The sequence below is a fragment of the Primulina eburnea genome, unplaced genomic scaffold, assembly GCF_022965805.1.
Source record: "Primulina eburnea isolate SZY01 unplaced genomic scaffold, ASM2296580v1 ctg191_ERROPOS3500000, whole genome shotgun sequence".
NCBI lineage: Eukaryota > Viridiplantae > Streptophyta > Magnoliopsida > Lamiales > Gesneriaceae > Primulina > Primulina eburnea.
This window is the reverse complement of record NW_027331028.1, coordinates 63,055-86,995: the sequence shown is the minus strand read 5'-3', so window position 1 is coordinate 86,995 and position 23,941 is coordinate 63,055. Positions and strand designations below refer to the sequence as shown.

General features: G+C 36.1%; 2 protein-coding genes across 2 annotated transcripts; both read right to left on the bottom strand.

Moving 5' to 3' along the window:
• Positions 1-7,442: 7,442 nt before the first annotated feature.
• Positions 7,443-12,090, bottom strand: LOC140820843 (4-hydroxy-tetrahydrodipicolinate synthase, chloroplastic-like). The gene is made up of 3 exons (XM_073181206.1): positions 11,931-12,090; positions 9,283-9,367; positions 7,443-8,612 (listed from the first exon to the last, which is right to left on the bottom strand). The coding sequence occupies exons 1-3, from the start codon at positions 11,965-11,967 to the stop codon at positions 7,685-7,687; spliced, it is 1,050 nt and encodes a 349-aa protein (XP_073037307.1). The 5' UTR covers positions 11,968-12,090; the 3' UTR covers positions 7,443-7,684.
• Positions 12,091-12,685: 595 nt separating this feature from the next.
• LOC140820844 (apyrase 2-like) lies at positions 12,686-17,553 on the bottom strand. The gene is made up of 9 exons (XM_073181207.1): positions 17,049-17,553; positions 16,726-16,854; positions 16,556-16,612; positions 16,367-16,459; positions 15,197-15,402; positions 14,885-14,976; positions 13,500-13,717; positions 13,234-13,423; positions 12,686-13,142 (listed from the first exon to the last, which is right to left on the bottom strand). The coding sequence occupies exons 1-9, from the start codon at positions 17,358-17,360 to the stop codon at positions 13,027-13,029; spliced, it is 1,413 nt and encodes a 470-aa protein (XP_073037308.1). The 5' UTR covers positions 17,361-17,553; the 3' UTR covers positions 12,686-13,026.
• Between the last annotated feature and the right edge of the window lie 6,388 nt (positions 17,554-23,941).

Here is a 23,941-nt window from a genome sequence, read left to right as displayed (position 1 = left end):
AGCCTCCGGTGCACTAACGGATTCAACATCTCCCTCAACCTCTTTCAGGTTAGGAGCATCCTCGAATAAGATCTAGCCAAGTTCAGTGTTGTCAAGTAAAACAACATTTTCTCCTGCCACCTCTTGAAGTCCACACCAGTGAACTTCTCAGGCTTTTCACCGTGGCTGGCAGGGACAGTAACCGCAGCAGCACGTGGGACAACTTGAGCAGGCACAGTAGGCACAACATGACCAGTTTCCCTTTGGACACTAGATTCAGTAGCCATATCTGAACTTTAAACCACGTAATGAGTAAAACCTGTTTTAAGTTTGTTGTTCAAAATATATGGAAAACAGAACAGATAGCTATGTGTAAAACCAGCAAATCAGTATAGTGAATCAAAACTGTAATATAATGCTTAATTAAATCAAACCGAGGCCTGTAGCTTGTACAGTTTCCTTAAAACATATTCGCCCCCTCCGGTATTGCTCCGAGAATTCAGCATACGTTTGTTTCCCAGGATACAACGGACAAACCAGCAGAGTTGCAGCACAAAGCACTATGCTAGCGAACAAAATCAGTACCTGAACTTTATCAGTGAATTGAGCAGAAGCAGAACAAGCAGAAGCATTGTAGCAGAACGAGCAGCAGTACTGTAGCAGAACCAGTAGCAGAACAGAAGTACTGTAGCAGAAGTGCTAATGTAGCAGAGCAGAACTACTGTAGCAGAACAGAAGAACTGAAGCGGAACAGAAGAACAGTAGCAGTAGGAGAAAGTGGATATTTTCGGTCTCTTTTTCTAGGCTAGGCACCTCCCCTATTTATAATGTCAATATCATCCATATGAAAGGCCAGGCCTTAAAGATGGTAGATGAAGCACCAACAGTTTGGGAGATGAAGCACTAACAGTTATGCCATGTGAAAGGTCTCAAGGGCATGTGAAAGGTCTCAACTGAAAAAAAAAAATTAACAAAAGAAGGCATAGACTGTTAGGCAATTTTTGCCTTGATCGGTCCGACATTCGACGTGCCCGTACGCTTGCACACAAGTCAAGCCTTTTTTTCCACTGCAAATCGGGCCCATGATTTGCACCCCCCTGCGCCTATGTGCGCGAAAGAGAGCCTCTTGACCAATCATAGTTACACATCCATAAAGTTTAACACAATATAAACTTATCTATACCACTTCATTGTTCCAATATGGGACAAACTCACCTTTCCAAATTTTCATTCACTCACATGGAAAGCCCATAAGCCTAAAAGCCCACCTTTAATCCAACATTTAAAAAATAATAATATTCTCAGCAAATTTCTACCATAAATACACCTTCTAAAACAATGAGCTTATACTTGACCTATCAAATAATACAATAAAAGTATTATTAAAAATTTTTAACATATGCATCTATTTTTTTTTTATTAAATATGAGTCGTGATATTACAAAATTTAAAACCTTTTTTAAAAATATATCTTTTTATTTTTTACACTCTAATAATAGGATTTAATCTTTATTATATTATTTGATTCACAAGTTTTTCTTTTGATCACTCCGCTTTAATTTTGGGAAATACTAAAAAAAACCATAGTTATATATATATATATATATATATATATATATATATATATATATATATATATATATATATATATATATATATATATATATCACCATACGTACATAATAAACTCTAACAAATTTCATAGAATAATTTTTTAATAATTAATAGAAATGTTAATTCTTAATGATTAGTAAAAGATTTATTTTTACAAAAAATAATGGCAGATCAGTATGTCACAACCAGCGACCTAAATGATCTGACTTGTTTTGGCCTACCATCAAATGAGTTACTAAAATCATAACTCAACCCACCATTTTTTAGTGATGAATTGAAGGATCTAGATCTCGAGGTCTCATCCTTTTATTGAACTAGTGTGAAACATTTTGTCTCACATTGACTAAAAATGAAAGTTTCAAATAGTTTATAAAGAGTTATAATAAACTTCTATATCAACATGAGTTAATTATTTTCGTAAAACGATGATGAATACGAAGAAATTTTTACAAGGATCCACTGTGTGGTCACCAGTAAGAACACTAAGAAATAAGTGTTATTCTAAGCAAAATGCTATATGCGGAGTCGCCTTTTAAACCCATGGGACTAAATGCTACATGATATTAACCACCTCTTGAACCTGTCGAGGGGTCAGGTCGTGACAAGGAAGTCACATTCTGGGGGAAGGATGATTCTAATACCCGTATCCCACATGCGTTAAAAATGAAAATTTCAATTAGTTTATAAAGGGTTTCAATAGATTTGTATAGTAACTTGTGTTAAATCATTTTCGTAAAACGTTAACGAATACGAATTTGTTGTTATAAAAACTCATTGTGAAGCCCTGGACCTAGGCCCAGGGCATGACAACCGGTGCCATTGAGACCCGTGGCTTGTTTTATATCTTTTTAATTTAATTTTCGGTGAAGACAAGAGACCAAATAACTATGGTGAAGAAGCCTTTTGGTATAGAGATTTCCAGCGAAGACATTAAACTGTGAAGAGCTTAATCAGTGAATAGAAATTAGTCAGAAATATAGTAGAAATTGTGGAACAATGCTCTATGCCCTTATCGAAGCTATGTAAAAAGATCTGGCAATGCTAATAATATCGGTTAAGGCATTCTAATGGAGATTAATCATTTATCCCAACAAAAATAACCAAATTATCAAAGGAATTTCGACAAGAATGTAAATTTCTACAATATTAGAAGTGCATTTAGAAAACACACTTTTGTAAATACACTTTGACACACTTTAACACACACACGTTTCTTTACCTTACTTCTTGTATAAATAGGAGATAGGTCCCCACTGATAATTGAGCTCATGTATTCATTTTTGGATCTACATTTTACGGTTATATGCAAAGTCTTCCATATTTGAGACTTCTTTGCAATTCTGAAATGGTATCAGAGCTTCTTTGAATCTGCTCCAATCTCTGTAATTGTTTTCCATGGCCAAAGGTGGTCAAGCTTCAGGCAATCAAGCAGCTGCTCGAGCATCGATGGAAGATTCCAGCAGCCCGTTCTATTTGAACAATGCTGATCATCCAGGGTTGAATTTAGTGTCGCATATTCTCATAGGTACGAACTACAATACGTGGAATCGTGCTATGTCCATGGCTCTAACAGCCAAGAATAAACTTGGATTTGTCGATGGTAGTTTCTCGCGACGACCTCCGATCGACGATCTCCTATACGGATCGTGGTTGAGATGCAATAGTATGGTGATATCGTGGATACTGAATTCCGTCAATCGTGAAATCTCCGATAGCCTGCTGTATTTATCAACAGCGCACGAAATTTGGACAGATCTACGCGAACGTTTCCAACAGAGCAATGCTCCTCGCATCTTCCAAATTAAGAAGCTGTTGAATGGATTACAGCAAGGTTCTATGGAGGTTGGCACATACTACACGCGAATGAGAACACTTTGGGATGAATTGAAAGAGTTTCAACAAGTTTCGGTATGTCAATGTGGAGCAATGAAGGATTGGGTTCACTATCATAATCAGGAATGCAGCATGCAATTTTTAATGGGCTTAAATGAGTCATACGCTCAGAACCGAGCTCAGATTCTCGTGATGGATCCATTGCCTACTATCTCGAAGATCTTCTCATTGATCATACAAGAAGAGAGGCAGCGCTCCATTCACAATGATGTGCTTGGTTCACCTATGCATAAGTCTCCGTCCACATCTTTTCACTCACCTCATGTTGCTGCTGTCAAAGGGCAATTCACTGGTAAAGATGGTAGAGGTAATAAGTTACCTATTTGTTCTCATTGTAACATTCCAGGACACACTGTGGATAAGTGCTATAAGTTACATGGATTTCCACCTGGACATCCGAAGCACAAGATCAAATCAGCTGACAATAGGATTCATGTCAATCAAGTTCGAGGTACTTCTTGCCCTCCAATTCCTGAGAAGTTTCCAAATCAGTCTAAGGATGCACTGAGTCCAGACCAATGCAAGCAACTCATTACATTCTTGAGCTCTCAACTTCAACTTGATTGTGGCACTCCTTCGGATTCACAACAGCATGAGCCTTGTGAAGCTTCAGTTTCTTGCTTCAGTGGTACATTTCTTTATTGCCTTAGCGTTCTTCCCAATATTCATAAGCATTGGGTGTTGGACACTGGTGCCACTCACCACATTTGTTGCTCACCTTCCATGTATCATGCATTTATACCTGCTTCTTCTCATGTCACCCTTCCAGACAATTCCCATACAATAGCAACACATATAGGATCAGTTCGTCTATCCTCAACTCTCTTGCTTGCAAATGTGTTATGTGTTCCTGCCTTCTCCTTTAATCTCATATCCATAAGTGCATTAACTAAGGACATGCATTGCTCAGTGTCATTTTCCTCTGATTCTTGTCATATTCAGGTTCTCACCGAGAGCAGGATGATTGGGACGGGTAAACGAGTTGGCAACCTATATGTTCTAGACACCTCAAGTTTAACTCCAACTGTAACTCCAACTGTATGTAATGTTTCATCTACTCAAAGAAAATTATGGCATTTTCGTATGGGTCATCCTTCTTCTGCTAGACTCTCTGTAATAGGTAGATATTCGGGTATTGATTCAATAAAACGTGATGACTCATTTGATTGTTCTATTTGTCATATGTCCAAACAAAAGAGATTATCATTTCTCTCGAATAATTCCATATGTGATGCTTCCTTTGACCTCATCCACATTGACATTTGGGGTCCTTTTCATCCAATGAGTGTCGAGGGATATAGGTATTTTCTCACCATTGTGGATGACCATTCACGTTTTACTTGGGTCTATTTACTAAGAAGGAAGTCCGATGTGCTAACCATCTTCCCTGATTTTTGTCAGCTGGTCTCAACTCAATTTGGGGCCAAGATTAAGGCAATCAGGTCTGACAATGCCCATGAGCTAAGTTTCGCTGAGTTCTTTAGATCAAAGGGTATCATTTCTTACAAGTCTTGTGTTGAGCGTCCACAGCAAAATTCAGTTGTGGAGCGCAAACACCAACACCTTTTAAATGTTGCACGAGCCTTAATGTTCCAATCACACATTCCTTTGCCCTATTGGCCTGATTGCATCATCACTGCAGCCTATCTAATAAATCGAACACCTTATCCACGTTTGGATAATAAAGCTCCCTTTGAGTTGTTACATCATAAACTCCCAAGCTATTCACATCTCAAGTCCTTTGGGTGTTTGTGTTATGGTTCCACGTTACCAAGCCAACGCACAAAGTTTTCTCCTCGAGCCATAAAATCTATCTTCCTTGGGTATCCACCTAGTTACAAGGCATACAAACTCCTCAATGTAGAAACGAATGAGATTTATATATCTCGTGATGTTGTCTTTCATGAGAATGTGTTTCCATTTGAGAGTCAAAATTTGCCCCAAACAGATCCCTTTTGTGAAAGTGTTCTGCCAACTCAACCTGAATCAATTTCCGCGCCCAATGATGAACATCCTTCTCACACTCGTTCTGGTAGACTTCATGCTCCACCAACTCACCTACGAGACTACCACTGTTTCATTGCTAAATCTACTTTTTCATCTAGTACTAATCATCCATTGACTAATGTGCTAGATGACAGAAAGTTATCCCCTTCATATAAAGTCTTTGTTAATGCTATATCCACTATTGTTGAACCTCAATCCTTTTCTCAAGCTGTTGTTTCTCCGGAGTGGTGCCAGGCCATGTTGGATGAATTGAGAGCTTTGGAACGCAATGGGACTTGGACCGTTGTGCCTCTGCCACCCGGGAAAAGTGTTGTGGGGTGTAGATGGGTATACAAGGCAAAGTTCTTAGCTGATGGCACCCTTGAACGTTATAAGGCTCGCTTAGTGGCAAAGGGGTATACTCAACAAGAAGGAATTGATTACTTTGAAACTTTCTCTCCTGTTGCTAAACTTGTTACAGTTCGCACTTTGTTGGCCTTAGCTGCTGTGCGTGGATGGCATTTGATGCAGTTAGATGTCAATAATGCTTTCTTACACGGTGATCTTTCCGAAGAGGTATACATGTCCTTACCTCCTGGTTATCAGATCAAGGGGGAGTCACCTCCTCACGCTGTATGCAAGCTACACAAGTCCTTATACGGCCTTAAACAAGCATCGCGACAGTGGTATACAAAGTTTTCTTCTACATTACTTCGTATTGGCTTCGTACAGTCACATGCGGATCATTCTCTGTTCACCCAAACTCATAATAATGCATTCATAGCATTGCTGGTCTATGTGGATGATGTGGTTTTAGCCACGGATAATGAGGCAGAAGCTAATGTCTTGAAGGTATTCCTCAATGATCAGTTTAAATTGAAGGACTTAGGTGATTTAAAATACTTTCTTGGGATTGAAGTTGCCCGATCAACTCGTGGAATTTATATTTGTCAGCGTCACTACGCTTTGCAATTGCTCACTGACACTGGCCTTCTTGGATGTAAACCACGGACAACACCTATGGACATCAACCTCAAACTTTCACATGATGATGATGAATTGCTCCCTGATTCTTCCCTGTATCGTAAGTTGGTGGGAAAACTCTTGTATCTCACAGTCACTCGGCCTGATTTGGCTTATTGTGTTAACAAACTTAGCCAATTTGTATCTGCCCCACGAGATAAGCATCTTCAAGCAGTGTACTCGGTGCTTAATACATCAAGGGAACGGCTGGTCAGGGACTATTTTACAGTTCATCATCCACCCTTAAGCTGAGTCTATTTACAGATTCTGATTGGGCAGCTTGCCCAGATACTCGAAGATCAACCTCTGGTTTTTGTGTGCTTCTTGGAGATTCCATCATATCTTGGAAGTCAAAGAAGCAGCATACCGTGTCGAAATCCTCAGCTGAAGCGGAGTATAGGTCGATGGCAAATGGCACATGTGAGGTGGTCTGGATGTTATGCTTGTTAAGAGATTTACATGTTCACATTACTGGTCCAGTAGCATTGTTCAGTGACAGTCAGTCAGCCATACATATTGCCTCCAATCCGGTCTTTCATGAACGAACAAAACATATTGAAATCGATTGTCATATCGTGCGTGAAAGAATACAAGCTGGAGTCATCAAAGTTTTCTATATTGCCTCTCATTTGCAGTTGGCTGATATCTTTACCAAATCCCTCCTACCAGGACGTTTTCGGGACTTGCTAGCCAAGATGAGAATTAAAAATATACATTCTCCATCTTGAGGGGGAGTATTAGAAGTGCATTTAGAAAACACACTTTTGTAAATACACTTTGACACACTTTAACACACACACGTTTCTTTACCTTACTTCTTGTATAAATAGGAGATAGGTCCCCACTGATAATTGAGCTCATGTATTCATTTTTGGATCTACATTTTACGGTTATATGCAAAGTCTTCCATATTTGAGACTTCTTTGCAATTCTGAAATACAAGAATGTAAATCCAAATCTTTTCCATTAATAATGTCATAACTTTCTAAAATAAAAGACGTTACAGCTAAAGTGAATACAACATAACTCAGTAGTGAGGCACAAAATTGATTCGAGAACTTATCTGGATAAATAAGTTTTACCTGCCTAAGAGAGAAAAATCCAAAAAAGTCATTAATGTTTTTCTTATAAAAACACAAACAGATGAAACCACTAAAAAGTAAATCCTCACACATGTATGTGATTGCGGCTAATACCGACCTATCAAGACGAAATCTTCATCAGCCAGGAGCTGAACACCATTCTCTCCAATGAAATTCTCCCTTCCAAGTGCCTTGACAATATTCACGAACTCCATCCTCTTTGATAGAGGAAGGGGTACATAAGGTAAGCGGAAAACTGGTCTCACCACTCCAAGCTGAGCCAGAGCGGTGTTTAATCCTATAGGGTTTGGCTCCTGAAAAAGCCAATGGATAAGAGGCAGAAGTTTTGAATTCAAAGATGGATTCTTCCCACCAAACATCAGTTCTCTCATTAAACCGGGAACCAAGTTGCTCGTAACCGAAATCACTCCATTAGCTCCATAATCCCACCTGGAATCATGGCATTCATCATCGTTGCCACTCCACACCACTACCCCTTTACTCGTGTATTGCTCTACTCTATGATGTCCAACACACTCCTTGACACCAGCCAAGTTGTGGCTCTGAGCCAGCGTGTGGATTACACAAGGGGGAATGTCTTGGCTGGTCCGTGACGGTACATTGTAGATGATTGTAGGACCCATCGAGAGCACATTATCAAAGTGAGAGATCAAACCTCGTTCAGAGGTCTTACCATAGTAAGGGTTAATGTGAAGCGCTGCATGCATTCCAACAGCAAAGCCTTGTTCGGTGGCGTGGATTGCCTCCCGAGTCGAGTTGCTTCCAGTGTTGCCAATGACTTTGATTGATCCACCAAAACAATTGACAGTGTGTCCAATAAGCATAATATGCTCATCCCAGCTCATTAACTGGCCTTCACCAGTGGTGCCCCCAACTATTACGCCTTCAATGCCATCTTCAATTTGCATATTCACTAATGCATCATATGCCTCTAGATCAAACCTACCATCCGGTAGATAAGGGGTTTTGATGGCGGTTATCAATCTAAGCGCTTTTATGTCATCAACATTAGTCCTAAAAAAACAAGGTTAGCATCCCACATTTAACTTCGAAAGTTATACAAGCAATCACTCAAATCAACATTTTGATTTATGATTGCCATAAATCAAAAGCCCTTAAAATGATTTAAATCAGATATGCATCAGCTCTAATACGGAAACCAACTCTCAGTTCATTTTTCACATTGTAGGTTGAGTCAAAGTAGAACATTAATAACAGTTTAAGTTCCATTGCAACTCATCATGAAATGCATCTCCACAATGCAGAAGTTCCACGTTTGGTAATGGTTTTCCTGCATTCAAATCTACTCTTTTTAAGCCCAATTCCAACTCCCCGAATCGGAACCCACCCACCTCAGGTGGGCTTCCCCACGTAAAAAAAAAGTTTGATTGTAAATCACTCATAGCCCAGATGCAAACCAGTTAATGTCAGCCAAAAGAGGCAAGATCAACTACCACCATAATGGGATCATTTTACTTAACTTTGGCAAAAACAAACCTTAACTTACTGAGCAATGTATATTCAAGTAGGCTGACTATTTTTTTTTTATAGGAAACATAAGAATATTATTAATAATAAAGTTTACAATACAAGCAGTGGACTAGTAAGTTGGCTGACTATTCCTTCAGGCAGAGAAAGGACACGAGAAAAGGACAATTTTTTAGTGAAAAATAAGTCAAATTACCTGTTTTTAGTTTCATAACTACGCATTGGGAGATGAAAATTGGGAATTATGGCTGCTCTTGGTGACCTCCATTTTGGCAACCCTCCTGCATCATGTCAAAAGAAACAGGCTTAAGAAAATAATATATGGGTTTAGTAAGAAGCACTAGTCTTCATCTAAATTGATGCATTGAAGTGTGCTCAGTTCCAATTCAACCACCTCAAAGATATTTAAAAGACCAGAAATTTATTTCAACACAAAATTACAGCTCAAAATCAAGGTAATGCAAAATGACAATACAATCACAATTAAATCCCTCATAGTCAGTTTCCCAAAATAAACATCCCACCAATAGTGGAAAGACATTCCCATCTCAAAGTTAAATGAAGCTTTGTCAAATGCTTGAGGCTTAGCTGAAGTCAGTTATACCAGAACTCTCAGCATTAACAAGAGCTACCTTAAAAAATAAACCACCGTGCTTCAAAACCGTCCTAGTTAACTTATCCAATGTATACTTAACATGTGTCCGCAAAAACAGATACACACATTGCATTCGATTTGTTACCTTAGAGACAACACTTCAAGATTATCAAAAAAATCATATGCTAAAGCAGCAAAGTTGTATTTGGTCGTTAGGTAGTTTTCCGGGCAATTAATAAACTAAAATGAAAGTCACATGTATGGTTGATCTGTCCAAGGATGCCACTTTCCATTTCTCTAATATCTGTATGAAAAATAACAACCGGGGGAGAGTGATGAATGTCGTATTTCATATGCATTAACGCATTTCAACTTCATTTTTGTTGGTGGTTGTTTGTCAAGATAAAAAAATCTCAATTTTTATCAGGTCAATTACAACCTTCAAACAGCCCGATTCTAGAGAAGCTGATTGAAATTAGCCATACGTGTCGATTTTACGCGTTTAAGTGTGTCATCTTGAGTCCATTATTGCATTGTTTATGTTGTTTCAAGTCCGTTTTCAAGTTTATTTTATTGTTTATGCACATTAGTCACTACTCATGTGAATGTATTAGTTTATAGGTAAAAGTGGTAAAAGTCGATTCTCGAAGGTGGTGGAGTTTAAACTTGGAAAGAACTTGTTGTGCTAGGGCCGCAGAAAATTGCGGCTCCAGCACGTGGAGAAAATATAAAGTTGGACAGAACCATTCACGCTAGCGGCGAAAAGTTAAGACTGGGTACGAATTGGTGAAAAATTATATGGTTGGACAGCAGAGGTCGCACTAGGGCCGCAAAAAGTTACTGCCCTAGCGCGATGCGCAAAAGGAAAAAGATTTGCACGGATTTTTTGGCCAAGTAAGAAAGAAGCAATGGAATCTAGAGACCATATAAAAGAGAATGAAAACATAGAAAAGGGAGAATCAGCCACCACCCTAGGAGAAGAACGAGGGAAGTGTGAAAAAGCAACAGAGATCAAGAAAACATGCCAAGAACAAGAATTTTACCCAACATTTTCTCTTTTTCTCTTCTCTATTTGTTGTGATTAAGGGATCCTACCACCAAACAATTATGTTTTGATTTTTTTTTAAGATTGGATTTTATTCTTGAGCATACTTGATCGGAGAACCTTTTCCATACAAGTTATCGTCTCAGTCTAACGGTTTGAAACAAAAGAAGGTTTCCCTCATAGCCGATTGCGTCCCTTAGATTCCTCGAGCTTGTAAACATGATTCTTTCCATAAAGCATTAACGAAAGACTTGATATTCGTTCTGCGAACAGCCTTAATCAATAGGTCGAAAGCTAAGAAGATTGTGGTTCATTAATGTGACTGTAATTGTTAAATAACACAAGGATAATTGGTTAACACATTTTGTTAAAAAGATTAATATGCCTCGATAGAATATACTGATATATTAGAAAATATCGTCAAAAGCATGACTTATGAACTGAAATTCAATCATTATAGAAGATTAAGGAGTAGATAAACCGAAATCCTAACAATTGTCTGTTAATTATTTCATTTTACACTATTTATATTTCTTTGTTTCATATTTATATTTGAATCTCAGTTTAGTTAAATAAATTTCACTTTTTTGTTAAACTTAACTGAATAATTGTGTTTGAGGTAAGTTTGTAATATATCAATCCATGTGAGACAATACTTGTAGTTGTTACATTATATTAAAATTTGACTCGTACACTTGAAATAAATATCGAGTTGCTTGGAGATATTTAATTGCTATTAATTACTGGGTTATAGAGCTAAATTTAATTTTTATAAATTATTGTGTTAGAACAGTTCAATCCCTACCAATAATAAGCACCAAAAGAAAAAGTAGTTAATAAGTATGGAGTGTAGAGTGTGCACTATGCAGGATATTATTTCAATGTTAAGCACCAGACTACATATCAATAATGCAACCAAAAAAAGTTATTAAGCAAAAACTTTTACTCCAACACCGAACCGATTTGGATGAACATAGGTACAATCTACTGAATTGATTAAACAAAAAAAGACGAAAAGAAATAGTTGATCATTTCAACTTCATACCCGTATATGAAACCAACACAATACTAAATCTGACCAAAATTTCTGACGCGCGGGAGCTTATTTTCTGACCTAAAGTGATCCAAATTGAAGGCTGGGGATCACAATAGCTAGCATTTAAAGATCATTGGTTCGAAAAACAACTACTAGAAAAGACAATACCTCGATGCAGAGAACGGCATCCAATCGATGAAGCCATGGCAGGAAACGCAGCTGAGAAATTTGGATTAAATCACAAAATAATTTTTACAGTCGAACAAAAAGAAGTCAAGTTGGAAGACTCTCTGTGGAAAAATACAATTTTTTATTCCGTAATTTGTAAATTTTTTTATTTTTCTTTTTTATCTATAGTGAATTTTTATTTTTAATCGAATAACTTTTTTTTTTTGGTTTTTTTTTTAGTGAAGCTGAAGGACCAAAAAAACAAAACAAAAAGTATAAGTTAAAGAGTGGGTCTCATGTAAGACCGTTTCATAGATCTTAATATGTGAGACGGTCAACCTTACCTATATTCACAATAAAAAGTAATACTCTCAGCATAAAAAATAATAATTTTTCATGGATGACCCAAATAAGATATCTGTATCATAAATACGATCCGTGAAACCGTCTCACACAAGTTTTTGTCTAAATTAAAAGACAATATGTATAATTTAAATCCTTAGATTAAGTAGGTCCTATGCATTTTATTAGAGAAACATTCCATATATTCCGACGTGGCATAAACAAAATCATAATTCAATGAGTTTACCTTCCACCTTTAAAAAAAAAATATTTAATTGCTTAAAATACTAGCTTAAAAGGAAAAACAACTGATTTAACATCTATATGCTTTTAACTTTAATGCTTATTTGGATTTATTATTTTATTTTTGATTTGTTAGATTATATGTATATGGAAACACATGAGATGAAACATGGACCAAAAAAATCGTTGTAAATGGTAAGAGGTAGAAAAAAAAATGGGGTCAAGTGAAAACTTGTTACAAACCTTTAATCAATTGACATTGCCTATTCTTACCAATTACCACGTACACCAATACTTAAAAGCCCAAACAACTCAATGGCTCAATCCAAATGTTGAAAAGAAACAAAAAAATCATAAATGCTCCGCTTGATTATTCATCTCTACTTGTGCGCTCGTCCACAAAGATAAACTTTGGTCCTGAACTTCATGGCCATGCCATATTACAAAGGCTAGGTTTCATAAGTCAAAGTATATCCAAGATCGACAGCATATGTGAACCTTTACATTTTTGTTAGACCGGAGATGAGACGGCCTCAATAGCACTGCCCAACGGCCACGCAGCTTCAACTAGAGAATCTTGATATTCAACTTTTTTCACCAAGGTAATCTTTTGATTAGGATCAAGACCTGTTATAATAAAAGCAGAGATTGATGTAGAAATGGAGCTAAACAGATCAATTTTTTAACTTCCCAAAATAATTCGAGGAAGTTTACTCACCAAAACCATCAACAAGCAGTGTAAATTGATAAACAAGGTCCATGCACAAGTAAGGCAGGTCATCTCGTTTCACATTAGGATATGTACCCTGGCCATCCTCGAGACTGGTTTCACAAGCTCGTTTAGCTGCTTCCTCGAAATCAGCAGGACAAACTTTTGCAACAGCCAAGTTTTTATTGACGAAACCAGCCTATTTAAGTAAATGACCAAATTTATTTAAAATTCGTTCAAGCTTCCGAATTTAGAAGTCATGTTCAGTTGTTTACCTCCGCAGCTCTGTCGAAAAAAAATGAAGCAACAAATAAATTCTTCATGCCATCTCCTCCCCCACCATTCCATATGCCTCCAAATGTACATTTCATGTGGGTGCATGTTGATTCATTAACTTTCAGAGCATGCATGGCATTTTCTCGACATTTATCAAGGCTGGAACCAGATGGCAAAGCCGAAGCTTTAAAAACTTCTCTCCCATATTTGTATGAACCTTAAAAACGAAAAAACTCGGGTTTAAAATTGATTAGCAAATAGGGAAAGTACAGCAGAGGGTGATTCAATTCGCTAGCACATTAAACATACTTAATAGTTTTTTGCACTATAACGTTCCGTGTATTTTTGAGCTCGAGATTCCTAAATAGTTGTTCATGAGGTCATAAGTTAGTTTGAGAACCCGAGCTCGAGCTCAAAATCAAGTTCAATTTCCTAAACTTTGAACTTGAGCTAGACTCATTTACACCATTTATTTGTACCCTACGAACCTATCATGCCTTTTATTTTATGCTAAAGTGTTGAAAGCCAGTTCAAAAAGAATCTTAGCCTCGAGAATACTCCTTGATCTTATTGGGTTTCTGTAACTGAGAGAGTACAGATCCATACTAGATTAAAAAATGATCCCGGACTTGATTTGTCCGACTCCAATCATGATTCTCTCTCTGTTATTGCATGACTACACTGTTTGAGAACGTTTCCAACCATAACATTTCAGTTAAAAGGTGATTAATCTAAAAAATTAAAGTTGGAGGGGAAATGCAAGAGGGAGTAAGGGGCTGGTCTATGTAGCACGGATACATTAAAAAAAATTCAGAAGTATCGAACACGGATACAATACACAGATACGAGTGTCGATACAGTAAAATCGGTGTCGTTGACTTTTAAGGATGGACCAGTCGACACGACAAGGACACACCACTGACACGTTTCGGCAAAAAAAATTTGATTAATTTTTTGTTTTTGTTCTTTTTTAGATCACTGTTCTAAAGACGTACATTGTGTATATATATATATATATATATATATATATATATATATATATATATATATATATATTTCTACAATATATTTACACAAATATTTATGTATTAAAATTTAAAAATTTTAGAGATATAAATATTTGTGTAAATATATAGTAGAGATATAAATATTTGTTTAAATATATGGTAGAAATATATATATATATATATATATAATATTTATATATTTTTTAATAATTGTTATATCATAGCCGTATCGTATCTTATATTTTCAAAATTTGCCGTATCGTTATATCTGTATCGTATTCGATACGGTACGATACCCGTATCCATGCAACATTGGGGGCGGTTTATTGGGAAGCAAAATAGTAACACCAAATCCAGTAAAGTAAACTTGTACATACCATTATAACCCGCTAATATGCATGGATTGCCAGGCTCTCCCTTCAACTTCAGAATCTCAGCTCGAGCAGCGAGTAAACCATAGTGCAGGTAACTGCAAGCAGGAATAACCATATATCAAACTAGGTACTAAATATAAATTTTCCAATGCTATTAGGCTTCTCATTTAGCTTATAAGCAAAAAAATATAATCTCCATGATAAGAAGCGGAGCTATTTCAATAGAGTCTCCAAACAAACACACAACCATCAAAGATCCAAAAGTCAATTAAGAAACAAAAACTCGAAGGTAATAATCCCCTTGTTACAAGAGACCTGTGAACATAAAGGTGATATTTTCTTCCTTTGAGATACATTTCCTGCACATAAGAGTCTTCTCCACCTGTTATTCTTGGAGCTTTTGCAGCATCTTCCTCTGAGATGGCATATGCCATTTGCACAGAACCACCCCCAAGATCCACTACACCAACAGTACTAGAGTATTTTTTGCCCAAATTTCCAAGCAAATAATTAATAGTCACCTGCAAGTAAATGCAGATATCAGGATAAGCCCAAGAGAGTCTCTGGTGAGTTGATGATAAAGTAAATTATATTCATATTATACAAGTTTTCATACAAAACTATCGCAGACACAAATAATATAAATATTCTACTTCTATTTTCAACTATGCTACTCTATGCTAATTATCTGAAATACTTGGAGCAAACTCTGTTTTTGAGCCCCAGTTGGACTACATTCAGAACAACCGATGGGGCTTTGGTTAATATGGCTATTCTAGACCTTGGCCTAAAAGAAATATAACAGATATACCTTTGAATATCGTTTCTAAAACCAAGGCATCTATCCATACCCATTCATTTAAACCCATATACTTTCTTCAAACAAATTAAAGATAGCTTAATTCTCATAAAACCTCAACTGATACTAGTAAAATTGCATTGACACCACCCCTGCCCCAAAAATACACATACCACTCTCACAAACCTATATATATATATAATAAATTGTTTCTTGCCAACTTCGTTGCCTGAAGCTAGTTGTTGGTAAAAGTAGTTGATTCTTATATAAATGCATGACAACGAAAAAAATTAAATAAAATTCTTTTACACTTCAAAGCAACAATTCAAGTTATTTTACCACTTAAATTTAGATAGGCAAAAATTAAAGAAAATGTGATTTTATTTTTAAAACATGAAATTACTAACTGAGAACAATTCTTTTGGAACTTTAAACTTTCTAACACGCTATCTTTATACCCTAGAGGTACCACGGTAGCATATGATAAAAAAAAAATTAAAACACCATCCTGACTGCAAAATAGGTTTCAATAACTTGATGGATAATGTCAACAATTACAGATTGATTTTATCTTTACCAAGCTCTGCCAACAAAAATATCACTTGAATAAGATATTCTACACTGTTAAACACTGATTAACACTTCCTCGACAAATAAAGATACAAAAAAGTTATGGTTCAACATACCCATTGATAGGCACCTTCCTGATTTCCATCCAAAACTGTGACCCAATCAGGCTTGGACTTTAGGGACCCTTTGTTCTTTAAAAAGTCCCTTACCTTTGCAAAGAATTCAGAAGTGTGACTCCACTAAAACTTCCAGAAAGAAACAAGAAAATATAATTTTATTAAGTATGATTTGATTTAAGAAGTCACCGCTTGCAAAATCCGGTCGGATGCATCGCCTTCCAATTGCCTCAGACCAGCAGTGGCCTAGGTAAACATCATTACATCAGCAGAACAAATCAGTGTACAAGGTGAAAGAAACTAAACAATGTCAATAGTATACGAGAATCATTCGGCCACATTTTTTCAAATTTTCCTACCCCAACTCTAACAGGAGTGTTGCGTCGCAACTCTTGTGGAACTGCCGCTTCGGCTTCTTCAAGAAGTGACGAGAGAGAATCAGCCGCAGCCGTGGGATCGCTTGCATAACTACTCAGACCTGGTTGGATCTACAAGATTAAAGTCAATCTAGACAGGTAAACATTACAGATCGCAAACGTATAAAAACACAAGGCGGAAAATGAATTAGATCAAGAGTGATAACCATCAATAACATCATCCATCAAATTCACCAATTTGTAGTAGAAAATTAATGTCTCATTGAAGTCAAAGACAAATAGAAAATGGAAGGAATTGCACATACCGATCGAAAAAGCTCAAGCTCTTTCCCCATGGGCACGAGATCCAGCTGCTGATTGAAACAAAAAACGTGAACCCTACTACCAGAACTCCCGGCATCGAAAATAACCGCATATTTATGGGCCAAGAAATCGGGAGAGAATTTGCGGGAATAGAAATCAATGGAATCAGAAGCAGGCCTGGAGGGACCGACAAAGAGCACGAAGGAGATGAGGATGAGAGGGACCAAGAGCAACAAGATGACGCCACGCCACCTCTGGATCTTGTCGGAGAAAGAGTCCTGCTGCTGCCGGTTGCGCTTGGTCATCTTCTCCATCTGAATCTGATCAATGTGCGCATCCAAAAGCTCAGCAGCCGATGGAGATCGATATCGGATTTGGCCGTTTCCTCCGCCGGGCTTCAAGGGCTGCGTCTCCTGTAAAGGCTCCAGCTCTTCCCCTTCTTCTGATCTGACCAAATTGGGATTCGGTGCAGTCAAAAGTGTAGTTTATCAAAATTCTCACGTGTGGAATGTTTGTGTTAATCAAGCCAAATGTACGTTATTTTGTAGCATTTATATCTTCCTATACATACATGTACACAAAAAACATATTTGAGTTTTGACGATAAAATAAATGTACAATTTGAATTCGTCGAAGTAGCGAATTGACGCTTAATTCACTATTGGTTATATACCAGAAAACTTATGTTTTATTGATCATCAGACCTGTCATATAGAAGATAATCTGTTTTAAGGAAAGTATACTTTGTTATAGGTATATGTTTGTTTGTTTCGTTATTTTTCTCATACAAATTAGTATTGTTGTATCATATTTCTAATGTTATTCTATTATATGTCGCAGTATATTTGTCTGGTAGTTTTTTTGTTTGTTTATGTACTGGTGCAACTGTTTTGACAGACAAGCTCTCTTTATAGTGTGAGGTTCATCAATTCCATAAGAAACTTAGTTAATTTTTTATCGATTAATTTTGTTTGAATTCGGCATTAGACCTATTGTGTCTAAAATTGATTTTATATTCTAATCACGTTGTAAATTTTGGTTTGTAAAAAACTATATTCATTTCCTATATTTAATATTGGTTACATTTTTTTGGCGAACAATAATAAACAAACTCGGCATACTCATTATGTGATTTGTTTCAGATATGCTTACTGATTTGAATGACTTGAATATGCCAAAGGTCACTTCCTCGTTTATCAAGTCATTTCTCATGCCGCTACAATACCTATGAACCATGCTGATAAGCCGGAGAAATTCGACTCAAATTTCAAAATGTTGCAACAGAAGATGTTCTTCTATCTCACCACGGTTCCTCACTGATGATGCTCCCAACAAGATGGGTTGATGGAGATGTACAAACTGCTAGTGCTATTAATGCATGGCATCTTTCAGATTTCTTGTGTAGAAATTATAAAATGAAAGGTCTGATTGATTATGATATGAATCTGACTGGGTATTACGTTTTAATATTTTGAAGGAATTTCAAGAAGTTTTGTTGTCTTGAACGTAAAAGCTTAATGGTGATTGATGATGAAGCTATTAAAGGAGTTGAAGGAAACACTTAGAGGAATCGTGTTGAGCTACCAAACATTCGAATACAAAATGACCTAGGAGACAACAGTTTGAGCGCACCCGCACAGCATGAACGCGCAGCTATGATGCATATTTTAGGACAGAAGCATGCATATAGCAGCGCATTTTCAATGCACCGGCATCCCGTGACGCGGATTTTAGGTTGAATTAGGGTTTTCCATAGTTTTGTTTTGTTCTTTTGGTATTTTATGATATAATATATCTTGTTATGCTCGAAATTAAGAACTTTGATTATATACTACAAGAAAATATGCCTTCAAAAACACTCAAAAGACAACGGTTTATTGGAAAACCGTTGTGTTTTTACTTTTAACAACGGTTTTAACAAAAACCAACTATTGTCGATTAGCGTGTTTTTGGACAAACGACAATGGTTTTCAAAACTGTTGTGGATTGGCGTGTTTTTTTGGATAAACGACAATGATTTTTTAAAATTGTTGTGGATTAGCATGTTTTTTTGGAGAAACGACAATGATTTTAGTGAACCGATATGGATTAGCGTGTTTTTTTAGAAAAACAACAACAGTTTTAGTGAACCTTTGTTAAAATAGCGATGATTTAGACAAAAGCCGTCGCCAGCGACAGTTTAGTAAAAGAATGTGTCCCCCTTGTTCAATTGAATCTAAAAGAAGTTATTGATGATCAATTGGAATTTCATGAAGTGAGTGAAAGAAATGTGAGAAATCCGAAAAAAGAATAGAAAATGAGGTCGGATGTGATGAAAAATAAAAAGTGGCCGATAAAGATGTTGAAAAAATCAAACCGATAGCCCAAAAAAATGAGGTTGAGAGATATTTGTTTTTGTATAAACCTCTTCAGGTATCTTTGTACAAAGAGTTTTATTTACATTGTCATGATATATCTGGTTCAATCTCTTCTTTGCAGGATCTTGGAGATGTCATGTTCAGGAGGGAAACGAGTATCGGTGACAAAGGAATACCATGCATTGATCTATGTGTTTTCAAAAACAATCAAGGTGAGGTAAGAGTATTTGTTAATACAACGAATATAAAGTATATCTTACTTCCAAACCTTAATCCTATTATGTCTTGTTTCAAGATTTTGGAGGAAGCATAACGAATGTGGAATTAGGATATCTGGGTTAATTTGAACTTGTATTTTTAAATTTTATGTGATTAAAAATAGTGAGAAATTGCATGTAAATATTGTGATTTTTTTATTTATCATAAGTTTCCAAATTGGTGGGATTTAGTGATGATAAAATTTTGAAGTCTTGTGATGAATCAAATAATTACATTGAGGATCATGGATAAGTCACATAAATTTCTATTACGGCTACATATGAAGAGATGTTAAGTGGGTTGATGAAAAATGCATTGCATATAGGAAAATGACATCTATGCTAGATTCTTGTATATTGCTTGAACTAATCCTTATTCCTAGATATCAAAGGCCATATACTTGTATGGGTTTTTTTGTGTGGTTAACTAGGTCTAAGAAGGGGAACTTAATTTCCACGAAGCATAATGAGGTCTTATTACTATAATTTGGTTTCGTTTGTTGTTTTTTATCTGGTGTAATTGATGAATACATGGCGAATGAAACCATCGAGTTGGGATTTCTATGGTTGATGGAGCAGGTGGAACATAGCGCCTACAAGCTAGAGTTGAAAGGTAAGCGTGTTGATAATATAATTCTTGTGTTACTAACTTGCTTTTTCTTTGTGAAGGTAGCAAAGATTTGAAGACAAATCTTTTCGAAAAAGGGTAGTATGATATGAATCTGACCCGGCATTACGTGCTAAAACTTGTAAGGAATTTCAAGAAGCTTTGTTGTCTTGAATGTACAAGCGTGATGGTGATTGAAGACGAAGAATCAAGCATATTCAAGCGATTAACGGAGTTAAATGAAGCACTTAATGGAATATTATCAATCTACCAAGATTCGAGTGTAAAATGACACGAGACACATCACTTGGCCCACATCTACGAATCACGAAAGCGCAACCGTGCACTCGGAAGCATCCAACAACAAACAGAGGCAGCAAGGTATGCACAGCAGCACGCCCGTAGAGTGCTACCACATGCCCCTTGCGCACACCGCACACACTATGCAGACCAAGGCGCATAGTACAGAACCATAGGAGCATTAGCATGTTTTCAACGCGTAATGGCCAGTTTTCCATAGTTTTGTTTGGTTTTTTTTGTATTTTCTTATATATATATCTTGTAAGGCACGAAAATTAAGCAATTTGATCATATATTTGAAGAATATTTTCTCTCCAAAATATTTGGTTTTGTTTACACATATGTGTGTTCATTAAAATCAAACTTAACAAATTTTAATATTTTTTTATGTTTTTCGATTGTTCTTCACGAGGATTGTCAAAGATCAGTTCTTCGAAGGTTCCTTGAGATCAATTGTCTTATTTGTGTTATTTGTTACTAAACCACGCCATTTAGTGGTGAATATCACGTTACTTGTTTCAAAGATAAATATCGGGGTTTGTAGAAAATCTTTTTATTCATTGAACTGAGGGCGCGATTATGTCTAGAACGTGTTTGCCTTTCACGCATAATCAGATTCATATCAGATTTACAATGTGTATATTGAAAAAAAGATAGCTCGGCATCGGAAATATAAAACCGAGGATTCCAAGGCCAAGAAATTTATTTTTGGCAGATTCTTGGACTAGAAGATGATCGACTCCATAATGGTGATTAGCTAGGTTCAATAACTCCAAATGATCTTGCACGATATTCACATGGAGGGCATGGTGTTTAGTGAAAACTTTCCAAGTGGCAGCTATCATTGAAAAATTGCCTCCTGCTTGGAATGATTTCAAGAATTATCTGGAGCAGGACAAAAGGAGATGAATATAGAGGAACTGGTTCTTAAGCTTCGTATTGAAGAAAATAACAAGGTATCTGAAGAAAGTTTTCTCAATCCTATCGTGGCTAGGGCCAATATTGTTGAACACGGACAAAGCTCAAAGGCAATGAAATTTACTGGTGGAGGTTTTAAGTTGGGATCTATTAAAGATACGTTCGAGAAAAATTTCATGGGAAGTGCTACCACAAGGCTACTGAATGCAAAAAGCCAAAAAGAAATCATGAGGTTAATGTTGTAGAGAACATATAAAGAGGCTACATGAGCTTATGTGCTATCATTTATGAAGTGAATATGGCTGGATCAAATTCAAGGGAGTGTTGGATCGATACTGGTACCACCCGTCATGCTTGCTCCGATAAGAGCATATTTGCATCTTTGGATGAATCAAAGAAATGTGAAAACTATTTATGGGAAACTCTTCTACCTCAGATATCAAGGGATAAGGAAAAGTGTTATTGAAAATGATGTCTCGGAAAGAGCTGACTCTCAATACAATGTATTGCATGTGTCAGCGGTTCGAAAGAATTTAGTGTCCGATTCGCTGTTAAACAAGCATGGTTTTCACATTGTCTTTGAGTCAGACAATATTATTTTTGTCTAAGAATGAAATGTTTGTTAGCAAAGATTATGTAAGTGATGGTCTGTTGAAACTCAATGTAGTGACAATTAAACCCGTGATTAATGAAATGAATTTTTCTGCTTACTTGCTCGAGTCTTCCATTTTGCGACATGGTAGACTAGGACATGTTTCTTATGATACTATTTGTAGATTAATTAACTTAAAAACTATTCTACATTCCGAATCGATAAACAACACAAATGCAAAATTTTTGTTGAGGTGAAAAATAATAAGACCATCTTTCCAAACCATTGAAAGAAATAACGAACCCCTTGATCTAATTTACACATATGTATGTGATTTTAAAAAGTGCAAACACGTGGCTGAAATAAATATTTTATTACCTTTGTCAATGATAGCACAAGATTTTGTTGTGTGAATCTACTCAAAAGTAAATATGAAGTAATAGCAAAATTTGGCATATACAAAAGTAAAGTTGACATTCAACTTAACAAAAAATTAAGGTTCTAAGAAATTATCGTGAAAGTGAATATGATTTTTCATTTACTGAGTTTTGATCTCAACATGGTATTAGACACAAAGAAATTGTAACTTATTCTCCTCAGCAAAATGACATTGCAAAGAAATAGAATTGCACTTTGAAAAAAATGATGAATGCACTGTTATTGAATTCTGGTTTATCACAAAATATGTGGGAGAAGCTGTTCTAGCAGCAAATTAATTTTTAAATAAGGTGCTATGAAAGAAGCAAGATAAAAATCAATATGATTTATGGAAAAGAAGAACTCCTTCCTACCTGCGAATGTGAGAGTGTCTTACCAGATAGCAATGCCCACTCCAAAGATGCTAAAAATAGGACCAAAAACTGTTGACTGTATTTTCATTGAATATGCAAAAAACTGTAGCGCTTATCATGTACTTATACATTAATTTCAATTACCTAATATTCATTAGAATACGACAATGGAATCAAAAAATACTTTGTTCTTTGAACATGTGTTTCCATGCAAATATATGGTTGAACTAAGCTTTTCTAAAAGATCATATGAGACAAAGAAAAAAGAACATGAAATTCATAATGAGGCTGAACTCAGACGTAGTAAAAGAGCTAGGGTAGAAAAATCATTTGGTCCGGATTATATTACATTCATTATGGAAAGTGAACTTCAAAGCTTCAAAGAAGCAATGGATTCATCTGAGGTGCCTCAATGGAAAGAAACCACCGATTCTGAAATATAATCCATTTTTAAAAATCATACATGGAAATTAGTTAATCTTCCTCCGAGAAGCAAACCACTAGGTTATAAATGGATTTTCAAATGGAAAATGAAATCAGATAGAACCATAGATAAATATAAAGCCAAATTAGTAATCAAGGTCTACCATCAACGTCAAAGGTTTGATTATTTTGACATTTATTCTCCTGTAATGAGAATAACCTATATTCATGTTATACTTGTGATTGCCTCCTTGTGGAATCTTGAAGTACACCAAACAAGTGTAAAGTTAGTTTTTTTCTAAATGAAGATTTAGAAGGAAAATTTACATGAAAAAACTTGGGGGATTTTGTGGGCTTGGACAGGTAAAAATGTTTTGTAAACTAGTAAAATCTCTATATGTCCTAAAACAAGCACCAATGCAATGACGCGAAAAATTTGATAAATTCATAATAGAAAATGAATTTAAATTCAGTTAATGCGACAAATGCATATACGTAATGCGACAAAGGTATATACATAGATGACATGCTTATCATCATAAGTAATGATAAGATAATTAGATCCACTAAGAAGGTTTTCAATTTAAGATTCAACTTGAAAGATATAGGCGTATCCAATATAATCCTTGGAATAAACTCCATAGAACATC